Below are 12114 nucleotides of genomic sequence, written 5' to 3'. Positions count from 1 at the left end.
AAGCGTAGAATGGTCTTCCTCTGAAGAATAACTAAAACTCGATTAGGACTTCTCAGCTTGAAAGGAGAAAACGGAACAGAGGGATGTTTCATAGAAATCTATAAAACCATGAGTGGTTTGAAAATGGTGAACAAAAAATGGTTATTGACTGTGTCTCCCTAGAGCAAACCTAGGGGGTATCAAATGGAGTTATCAGGTGGCAGGTTTGGGAGATAACCCTTCCTGTACAACATGCAGTAGTTCCACATGTAGCAGTGGAACTCCCTGTCACTGGATGCTGCAGACAATAAATGGCCTCAAAAACCAACTGGACAAATTCAGGAAAGGAAAATCATTTACAAAATTGTCATCTATGGGACTTCAGGCCTTCCTGGGCCATGCAATCATTCATATAGCTGCCTGTTATGTTCTTAGAAAGGCAGCTCAGTTGTCTAAGCCAGGCCTCTGCAGTGCTTGCCACCTAGGCATGAAACTGTATGCCTCAAAACCTTCTGTACAGAATCACAAGAGCTCATCTCCTTGCTGATATCAGCCACTGAAAACACCAATGTGTTCCAATATTCTGGTTTCTTCAATAGTTAATGCATCCATGGTTTTACTCTGCTTCCAAAGCCCATTGTGAGATGAGACTGTTTTACCAAGACCAGGGTAGTTCCACTCTGCTGCTCAGGCTGATGAACTTGAAAATCACTCCTGAAAGACGTCAGCACTCTCAGGATGTAAACCCAGATGATTAGAGATGTAATGGGACAGTTGTGTAACTACAGCTGCAGTGGCTAGACACATGTTCTTTAGGAAAGGATGGAAGATGGTGGTGGGGTTTGTGCTCTGGGCAAGTGAGTGGCATGAATGCATGCACATTTGTGAGGGAAAAGAGAATGAGACAGCTAAGAGCTCATGGGTCAGCAGCAGCTAACAAAAGGGAGGGTGTGGTGGGCATCTCCTACAACTCACTCAATCAAAAAATGGAGAAAGATAAACCCTTTTTTGAACAACCGGAAACTGTTTCAGAACAGACTAGAACAGCTCCCGTCTTCTGTAACTGGAAAAATCTGCTGACTGGAAAATCGTCCGGATCAGTCACAAGATCTTCACTTGCAAGGTCTACTCTCAGGCCTGCCAGGTGTCTGTGTCTAGTAGCAAAGTTTGGAGGATGAAGGTACTAATCACACTAGAGGAAGACCAAGTCAGGGATGCAATAAGCTGGACATACACAGGTCCATGGGCCTGGATCGGCTACACCTGACAGTGCTGAAGGAACTCGCCAATGTCATTGTGAGATCTCTTTCCATCAATTTTGAAAGGTTGTGCTGATTGGTGAAGTCCCAGATGGCTGGAAGAAAGAGAACGGCAAGAAGGACAATCTGGGGAACTACAGGCTGATCAGTCTAACCTCAGACCCCTGGAAGATTATCAGGAAAGCCTCCTCAAAGCCATTTCCAAGCACAAGATGGACAAGAAGGTGATTTGGAGCAGCCAGCATGTATTCACCAACAGTAAATTTTGCCTGACTAACCTGATTGCCACCTTTGATGAGATGACTTCCTTGGTGGATGGAGAAAGAACACCGAATGTCATTTTGCTTAACTTCAGCAAGATTTTCAGCATAGTCTCCCACAGTATCTTTGCCGCCAAATCAAGGAAACATGGACTCGATGGGTGGACTACAACGTGGGTGAACAACTAACAACTGGACTGTCAGGCTTGAAGGGTACTGGACAACAGTTTGAAGTTTAACTGGCAGCCAGCTGCAAGCGGCATTCTTCTGAGTTCCACAACAGGGCTTGTGCTGTTCAACGCTTTTGTCTATGTCTTGCATAAGGGGATGAAATGCACCCCCAGCAAGTTAGCAGATGACCCCCAACTGAGGGGAGTGACTGATATACCAAAGAGCAGGCTTGCAATTCACAGAGACCTTCACTAGCTGGAGGAAGGTGCCAAAGAGAACCTCACAAAGTTCAACAAAGTCAAATGCAAAGCCTGCACCTCATGTGGACCAACCCTGTATGACAGCACAGGTTGGGCACCTACTGGCTAGGGAGCAGATCAGTAGAAAAGGATCTTGAGGTCCCAGTGAAGAGCAAGTTGAACAAGAGTAAGCAGTGCAACCTTGCAGTGGCAAGGCCAGCAGCCTGCTGGGTGGTATAAGCAAGGGAATTCCCATCAGGTTGATGGAAATAATTCTTCCCTCCTACTCAGTGCTCTTCAAACCACATCCAGAGTGCCGCATACAGTTTTGGGCTCTCCAGTATGAGAGAGATTACTGACAAACTGCAGAGAGTTCAGAGGGGCTGGAGCCATTGAGATAGTCAGGGAGCTAGAGTATATGATGTGCAAGGAGAGGCTGTGGGAGCAATGGCAGTCTTCCACCACATAAAGGGGGATTACAGAGAAGACAGAGCCAGAGTTTCTCAGAGGTACACAGCAAAACACAAGAGGGAAAGATTACAAGTTCAAACGTGGGAAATTTTAACTGCAGATTAGGAAGTAATTCTTCACCATGACAGTGGTTAAGCGATGGTGCAGTTTGCCCAGAGACACTGTGAAAATGCCACCTTTGGATATTTTCAAACCTGATCGAACAACCTGATCTAACTTCAAAGCTTTGAGGTTTGAGCAGCTTTGTGCCTACTTTCAGTAGACACTTTGGACTAGATGATTTCCAGAGGCCTCTTCCAACTCCTAATTCTTCTACTTCTATAACTGCCATATAAATACATATAAAATCCACAACATTAAACCATAAAACCATAAAAACTAAACAAAGCCAAACCTACATAGCTTTGCATATATGATATAATATTGTCATGCAGACACATCCCATGAGGGGAATAAAGAAATGTAAAATAGATAACACCACTCACTGATGGAAATAAGAGGGAAGCACTATTATGAAGACCAACACACATGAAACAAACCCAGATAGGATTTAAGCATGCAGGATTACCAATCCTACTGGTAATATGTCACAGCTCCTATTTTATCATTCAGCTTTACTGGAGCAAATGATTTATAGTAATATAATGAGAAACAAAAGATCCGGTCTGCAGAGGGAAAGCCAAGTCCAACATAAAAACATTTTTGCTATGTTTATTTTGTAATTATCCCACCGACACGCACTGCCAAGAGCTGCAGAGCTTGTATCACTGCCTTCATTTTGAAGCCTAGTTAAAATAGTCACTGAGTCTGCAATACTTAATAAATGAACACGCAGAAGGTTAAGCACAGCTGACTTTTCATCTCTATTTTATTTCACAGAAGCAACGCATCCTGGGGTGAGAAGGAGGGAAAATTCAGGGTAAACCTGCAGTTCTCAAACGACATTGTTCATAATTTAACAAAAACAATACGATACATAAGTAAATGCCAAGAAATTTGTGCATATTCAACTCTCTGAAGGGATCAGCCCCTTCTTAATTAATGGGAAGAGAATTAATGAAGCTTACCTTCAGTGAAACACTCTTCAAAATCTGGCTTTGCTTTATTACAGGCAAAAAGTTTTCCATATGCTATCATCTCTGTTTTTCCTGACAGTAGGACATTCGGTTATTCCAAAATTTGGTACAAGCACCAAATGTAAACAATTAAAAATTTAATTTCTATTTAAGTATGAGTAAACATAACAGAAATACTTGGAGGCAGAACCAACGGAGACAGCATAAATTCAGAGTCCATGGAAGCTCATTTGGCTTTCTTCCCGTTAGGATTAACGTGGTAAAATCCAGAGCTGAGATGTTTTTGGAGCTGCCAGTTAATGCCACACGTGAACCTCATGATTGACACCTGAGCTATCCTGTACTTGTGTGTAGACCTCCAGCATCAGTCCTTCCTGCGGTGTCAGGAGATGGCCCCTGGATGCACTGAACTCCTTCTCGCACAGGCACACCCTAGGTGGAAAGATGTTTCAAAGCCTCTTCTTCATTAAAAACCTCAATCAGCTTTTGTCAGGAGTCTGGATGTTGGCATGGTTCCAGGACCAGACAGACGCATCAGCTGAAACCAGCTCTTTGAAGACTTTTTGATTTCTTGTTCAGATCAAACATTATCTGTATTATTAAAATATTTTGAAAAGGCTTTTTATCCACCTCCTCCTTCCAAATAATGAATACTGAAACTTTTAACAGATTTGAACCAACATTTTTCTGTTGGTTGTCTTATCTGGAAGTGGCTAGTGTTGATAAAATGGCTGTCCCATAAATATACAATGCTATTCCATCATTTATTTTTGTACTACCACAAATACAACCAAAAATAATGAACCATAAGTTTAAATCTATGCAGCCGGACTGTCCTAGGCATTGCTGCTTGTATGGAATTGAATTGCTTGAATTGCAAGCTGATGGAAAAAACTGCTGGTCTGACCTCACAGTGGTTTACAAGTATTTTGACAGGGCGCAAACAATAACATGGAGCTCAACTTTGGATAAACTGGGTCCTCTGTCTTCAGAAGGGGTTTGGTCTAAAGGCCATGAAAGTCAGAGGAAAGGCTGCATGGTCTCTGAAGGAACATAGAGCAGGTAAACACATGCACACCATGACAAATCCTCCATTGGTGCTATTTCTGGTCCCAGACATTTCTTAAGACAACAGTTTACCCAAAACTGCAGTAAGCCTAAACAGTTTGGAGGACAGGAGGAGGCCGATAATCTCCTGTGCTCTTAGAGCTTGAATAGGTTTTCCTATTTATACAATGTGTTTAGCACAAAAGACAAGGTCTACCCCTGGTACACGCTATGATGGTATCTCACAAAGAGGAGACTTGGACTTCAGCCTGATGCCTCTTTCCCTGTGTGGAGAAAATGATAGCAAAAGGTAAAAGCCTTGAGGAGTGGTGTCCTGACTCTTGACTACTCCTCCGGTCTGTTCTGGATTGGGGATGCCAGTTTAATGGAATCCCCCCTCCTTCCCTATGAACCTGTAGTTGATTTCCCACAGACTTTCTTCCAGAATTGTTTGTACAAACTGTGCATTTACTTCAATGGGACATGGCAGCTGTTCCACTTTTTGTAAATGTTATCTAGATTATGTGTGTGCATTTTGGTTTGTTTTTTTTTTTTTTTTCAAAGCAGCGATTCTTCTGAGTAAAACTACCTGGTAATATAGCAAACATTTTTCTCCACAAATACATTTTTATTCCATCCTCCACGACTCCATCATGGTAGGTCTTCAGCATCTGTGCCTGTATATAGATTACATACAGCATTACACATACACCTCTTAACACAGTCATTTTCTCACTTGCTAGACTAGAGCTGCAATCAACGCCACATTTCCAACAAAAATGTAACTTTTCAGAACATGCATGATGCAATTTGGATATACAACTTAAATCCCAGTGAAGGTACTTAGCTGTCATATTAACAGCTTCTTACTTACATTTTTTTTTAAATATCAAATGAATTGGAGCAAACCAGGTTATCATGAATGTGTATTTTAAAAACACCACTTGAAAAGCCAGTAAAATCTGACTTGTTCTCCCTTTGGAGAGAGGTATTTGACAAGAAATGTGTTTTACTCATAAAGAAGTATGCTTGTATTGGAAATTCTGCATTAATTATTTTTTAACAGAAAAACAATAACCTCATAAAAAATAGAGAGCTGCCATATATTTGAGACTAGTGGTTTAGCAAGATATAAAAATGCAGGGTTATCTTCCTTGTTTTGTATTCCAAAAAGGTAAACTCCGTATTGCCTGAGTTAGAAGCAGCAAACTCAGTTTACTTGAGTTTACCACCGACTACATGAGCGGGACAGACAACAGCCCAGACAGCTGCATTCCAGATGGAAAGGATGGGCTTTTTGAGGGGTTAGGTTGAAAACGTTCTGTAAGGTTTCTCTTTTGGCACTTTCTGCATCTTGGACTGTTAAAGCAACAGATACAGTGGAGCCTTCTCTTCTCTGGGGAAGGAGAGAAGCTTCTCCCCACCTCAGCACTGTCAACTCTCAGAAGGAACTGTGTATGTCCTCTACTGGAGATGTGTTACTGGGACTTGCTGTGCTTAGAGCTGCGTTTGGAACTTCTGAAAGGAAAAGAATAACCCTTTCACCTCCCATCTTTCCTGAGTTAAGGGAATTTCTCAGAAAAGTTAGAGCAGCTTGGTGTCACAAATTATGCTTCATTTTCTGCCAAGGAAAACTGGATTATCATGTGCCTCTTCTGGCGTTTCCTTCACCACCAGTCCAAGGGTCAGTCATAGAAACCATCCACCTTGCAGTGCCACAGGCGAGCCTCTGATCATCCCCTCCAGCACAAACGTACAGGGCGCAAGCTCAGACTGTTTTACTGTACATTGTTTGGGGACAATCATCTCTGAGGGATTCAAATGCTTTCGTCAAATATTTCACATGCTCTGCTGCATCATCATCTCCTCAGCGAGGAACCTTTTGCGAGCTCAAGGTGGGCCACTGCTGTCATTCATAAGTAAAACATGTTTGCCCCGGAAGCTGTAAGACAGAGAAACCTCAGATGTAAAATTCTTCTTCGTTAGCTGGTGAAGCTGGGCAAACACTACCACAATCATCTGGAGAACAAGGAGCTGCTCTTGAGGATTCTTTGGGCTGCTTGGGGAGAGATGCCGAGGTGAATGAGCTGGAAGACCATCCAGAGAGAGAAGGCAGTGAACCATCAACTGACTCAAAGGTATTGCACATGGCTGATACAGGCCTTCCGCTGGTGGCTGCCTGTTTATTCTTACCAACAGTTTGCTTCTGTGGGGAAAGAGAGGCTTCCAAGTCATTGCAAAATCCATTAAGGGCAGAGTATGCAGAGACGACAGACAGGTCTGAGAGGGACAGCTTCATCCCTGTGTCTACATCAGTCTCCTGGGCACCCTCCAAGTCGTCAATGTTAAGCCTGGGGCTGCATTTCCATGTTTTTAACCTGGTTGCAGGTGACCCAGTATTTAAAAACTGAAATGGTTCACTGAAATGAAAAGTCTCTGCAGCTGAGGAGCAGGTCACTGTGGGCAAGCAGAAGAGAGACTTGCTTCGCTGAAATGACCATGAGATGCTGGAGGCACTGCTGGATCTGCGTGTGAAGTCTCCTTGATCACTGTGTCTCAAGTCCTGCTGGGAGAGACCAAGATGATGACCAAGGCCATTTGCGTGATGTACCTTGTTTTGACCTATTTCTTTTGGTTGTTCAGGGACAGATCGGTGGCTCGGAGGAAGAAAGGCTGGCAGAGTGGTGAAGCGGGAATCTGCTGACACAGATGGGTATGGTTGCTTGTTCTGCTTTGCAGACTTCCTACACCAACTGCGTGATTGCTGCAGCCGGGAGAGGGAGAAAAGAAGATCACATTAATACAGAATTGGCAGTCTTACAACCCTAAGTCTCCATTGCTGAGTTGTTACTGCAAATAATTACGAAGCAGACTTCATTCAGTACGCTTGCAGCAAATGTTTCACTTCAATAACAAAGAGGAAGCACCCTGCCAAAATCCCAAATATTTACATAAGGAGCCTTGAAGACAACAAGAATAAATGACAGAGGAGCCCTGCCTTGCAGGCTGAATTACACTAGCTTGAAGTTCTCACTTACTATTGACTTGTTCAGATTCATTCATATTCTGTCTTCCAACATTACTGCCTTAGTGGACAGCTAAAGAACAAAAATGAAGAAATGGGAGATGTATGTTACCATCATTATTCTTTCTCATCTCTTCCTTACTGTGGTGCAAATGTTTTTATTTTTTCCTCTGAAACTTCAAAGAGCCTTTAGCAAGCAACCTCATTCTCTGTTGTCTCAATGGGAACTTACCACTTCTTTCAACTCTTTCACATTTTCACATCTGGTTAGTTGAACAGTGCATCCTAGAATGCACTTGCTCTCTTATCTAGCCCCTAATGACTTTAAGTACAGCTTTGGACACTTAATTTGCTTGTAGACATCTACACTGCAGACCTAACCTGATGGTTATGATCTGAACCTGGACCTGAATCTCATCCCTAGGGCAGCCTTCAGTTGTCCACCTGCCAGATACTTGAGCTTTTGCATAGGGACAGCAGCTGTGACAAATGAGGAGCCAATGTCCTTCTCAAGAAGCTGCTGGAGGCCAGGTGGCCTTCCTATGGGATAAACACTGATGTGTGGGTAACTGAACTGAGCCCTTAGTGTCTGAGCAAGCGTAAGGTTTTTCATTGTCCCACTTATCTCAGTAAAGGCTTCTAGATGTTTGCATTTTAAATAGTTTAATTTAAATTCTTCTTACTGGAATTTCTTACATTATACAAAATGCTAGATTTCTGTCCCAAAAGAGACAGTGGGACAAAGTGCAAGATCATACCCTTTAGTATAAACATTAATCTCAGCTATGGAACTTGTCAGTTGGAAAAAACAGAGGAGAAAGTACTAAGTATCTTGGTCACTATGTGCTACTAAAGTGACAAGGCTCTGACAAACATGATTCTGGGCAGTCTCAAGTGAGCTAAAAAAGTATTAATGCTTTGGCCTCATCCAGAATGCTGCACATGACTCAAATCATGCCTATGTGAAAAAGAATGAATTCAAACTGAGAAAGATGCAGCCACAAGAAAAAAATAAACCACAAAACTATCCATTAAAAAACCTGAACCACAAACCAACAAAAGGTTTCTAATCACAACAGAAGTAGAAGAGTCTTCTGGTGTGAGTAATGGACAAAGATGGAGCTTGATCATTTCACCAAAGAGATTATATGACATGACAAAGGGATGAGACCTGGCAACCGAGGAGGTCCTTTGTGTCCGCTGCCTCTAGAAGAACCCCATGCATTGCTGCTTCTCCCATCTTGCTAGTGCACATCACATTGTCTTAGTGACCCGGATCTGTCATAACCATCTTCTGGTTTTTATTGCAGTGATTTTAAAGGCAAAAAAGGATTTTCACATCTGCAAAAAAATGTTTTGCTCATTTGTGATCGTCTAGCTAGAGGTGATTTATAGGACAGCCAAACTATAGGAGTTCACTTAGGCGTTGTAGATGAATATCTATATATACATCAATGTATATGTAATGAGGCATGTTAATTCATAACCTATTTCTGTACAATATAATAAGCTGTTTTCCTTAATGCCGTAAAGAATTAAATGAATTAACAGGTAAATTAACCACAATAGTGTAGCAGTTCCATTAACTGATAAGAAATTGAGTACAAAAGAGTCAAATAAAATAAGTCAAATTGTCAACAAAACATTAACCAGAAATTGCTTTAGACCTCTACACGCAATGTATTTTATTTATGCAATAGGTGAGCTAATTTGTTCAAAAAATTACTCAGCAAGATACAAGGCTCGTGTCCATGAAGAAATTATCAGATGTTTATTAACTGAAGATGTTTCTGGATAACCCTGCAATAACAACTTGACACGCTGACAGTAGTCAACCAAATGACTCTCTTGATGAGTTTTTCAAGCAAACACTCCTCATTATATTGCTGTTTGCACTAACCAGAGGTACTATTTTTTCTGTTCAGTAGCTCTGACATCAGATACACTATATACATCTATACACAGATACACCATGCTCGCTGAATCAACAGAAGCACCTCTAGCACACTTCTCCTACCTCTCGGAGAGAAGATGGTGGATTGTCTGACCATGGCTAGTTTTTATGCTACATTCTTGTGTTTTCGTAGACTTAGTTGATAATTTGGCAGATTGAGCATTCAAAGAAACCAAGGATCCAAGCAAGTGCAGTCTTCTTGTCTGAGAAAAGGTAAGGAGGCACTTGGGACCACAAGCACTGGTAACAATTCGGACAAAACTGTACCTGAAAACACAAGGCTTTTGGGGACAGACCTGACACTTGCACTGGGGAGAGTTCTGTGGGCAGTACAAAAGCCTTGTCTTCACCTTGCGTGGATCATACCCTCTGTCTATAGATATAAAGCAGAGCCCACGGACATCACAGGTAGGATTTAGTAGTCTAGTTAATAGAGCCAATGGAATCTGGGGAGCAATTCAGTTTTCCCTAAAGGAAATACCTGTACCTGGTTAGCCAAATTGCTCTCTAGGTCCTTGGGCTGTACCGAGTACACATCCATCGATTACAGTGAGAACACAGACTGTAGATCACACAAAAATACCTGCAGTTAGACACCAGCTTTAGGTGTCTACAATCTGCAGCTGAACCAAATCCTGCAGAGATAATTCTCATGTTCATTTTCCTGTGGTGTATAGAGGAGATATTTTACACTAGTAAAAGTCTCATGCATTTAGATGATGGTAATAATTTGTTATTCTTATTTACTGACAAAACTTTTAACAAGCGTTCCAAGGAAAAATTAATTTAATTTGGTTCCTCAGGTCGCTACTGGTGAGAGATACTGGGTTTGATTCAGTTGTGTAATTGTAGGTACCTGCTGTATCCTGCAAGACCATGCACGGGTCACTCCATATCAGGGATTTCAGTGCCTGGGCACGTTGAATTTATTAATACAGGTAAAGTCTTAAGCATTTTGGGAATAAAGCACAGACACAAGAATAGCTGTTTTGAGCTCTTTCTAATATTTACAAACCTTCCAGTTTAAATCAACTTGTGTTAGTTTTGGATTGTCGATATGCAACACAATGACTACAAGTGCAATCAAATTACCAGTACTCAAAAGGATGTATACCCAAGGCATACCCTACGAGGGTGTGGAGTGGAGGGCAACACCAGGATAAATGGACGAGGAGAGATGAAACACCCCTGCTAGAAAACCCCAGGGGCTCTCACGTAGGAACTTTCTAACCAAAATGCAAATAAAAAGTAGAGACTCAAAGGAAAGGGGAAAGCCACTTCTAAGTGGAAGCACTTGCAATGGGCAACCTGCCCCATGCAGCCAAACAGCTTTAAGTACCTGGCCTAACTGGAACATACACTAACAAGAAAAATCTACCTTAGGTAAGATATCAGTTTTAAGGTTTTGTTATTTTAAACTTTTTTCCTAGCTCTTTTAACATTCCGGTGTACAGGCAAGAGCATTTCATTTTATACAAGGTATTTGCTGTTATTCCTGCTACTGGGCCACAGCTCCTGGTTAAGCCCAGTTGGCCCGGCAGGAGGTAATGGTGGATCAGCAAGGACAAGGGGACAAGTACAGCCTGCCCTTAGGATGGCTGCCTGCGGGGCAGGCCAAGAGACACCACTAATGCAGCTTATTTCTGAACAGCTCTGTTTATAGGAAGAATTGTTTACCTCAAGCCTTTTTTGTTTAGATGTGTTATGATTTAGAAGACCTATTTTCCAATGTTGCTCTTCATGATACGGGCAGAAAGGGGAAATAATAGGGGGAGATTTTTTAAACGTTTTTCATCTTAAAGCAGCATAACTGAAAACTTTCCTGACTGCGAGAATACTGGACTGCACAACTGTACTACAGGTAGAGTCTCAGAAGCTTCATCTCATGAAACACGAGTGAATAAAGATTACAGGCTAATCCTACACTGTAGAGAACTGGATTATGTGGACTAATAAGACTTTTCTATATCGACATTCTGTAGCTTGTCAGAGATCACAGAGAGGATTCGATGATTTAGCTAGGATTAAAACTCAGGCAAAACTAGCTCCTAGCCCCGTGCTGAGGCGGTTGACTGCGGTCCCTTGTACCACCGTGGCAGGGCACAGGGAGAGCTGCTTGCAGCCTGCGCCTTCATGTGATCGCCCCTCTTCTTTTTAACCTTACAGTGCCTGACAGTCCCATAAGTTCACACTGGATTTCCATGAGTGACTGCTCTCAGAAGAAACCGTGACAAGTAAGTGGAAGACAGTGATCTTCCACCATCCATTTGGCTGTGGGATGCTGAAAACAGCAAGACCTGGTTTTGTGCCTTGAGGACAGCGTGATGCACGTGCAGCTGCTCATTTCAGCAGAACAGCCTCCTCTCTCCTCCCCAGTTATTCCCTTGGCTTTGGAAGCAGCTGCACCTACTGTAATTTTTCTGAATTCTTTTATTTTTTAAGTCCTTATCTTCAGCCTTCCGACAGCTCGCTTTCCGCATTGCCTGTTAAGTAACAGGCTGCAGCTCTGTGGAGCCCTGCCTGCTACTGCCATGCTGCCTGCGTCTGGCACTAGCGCGGCAGAGATGCTGGAGAGGGGATCAGCCATCACAGAGGACAAAGACTCCATCCAAACCGACATGTTGATTTTGACT

General features: G+C 42.4%; 1 protein-coding gene across 1 annotated transcript in view; it reads right to left on the bottom strand.

Moving 5' to 3' along the window:
• Window positions 1-6462: 6462 nt before the first annotated feature.
• The window catches only part of FAM124A (family with sequence similarity 124 member A), a 44999-nt gene continuing 39347 nt past the window's right edge, over window positions 6463-12114 (bottom strand). Inside the window, exon 4 of the mRNA XM_086612183.1 lies at window positions 6463-7266. Coding sequence (XP_086468309.1) covers window positions 6463-7266 — 804 coding nt within the window. The remainder of the gene's footprint in view (window positions 7267-12114) is intronic.

The sequence above is a fragment of the Tauraco erythrolophus genome, chromosome 1, assembly GCF_009769465.1.
Source record: "Tauraco erythrolophus isolate bTauEry1 chromosome 1, bTauEry1.pri, whole genome shotgun sequence".
Taxonomy (NCBI): domain Eukaryota; kingdom Metazoa; phylum Chordata; class Aves; order Musophagiformes; family Musophagidae; genus Tauraco; species Tauraco erythrolophus.
The sequence above is the reverse complement of the archived record's forward strand: the minus strand, read 5'-3'. Positions and strand labels throughout refer to the sequence as shown.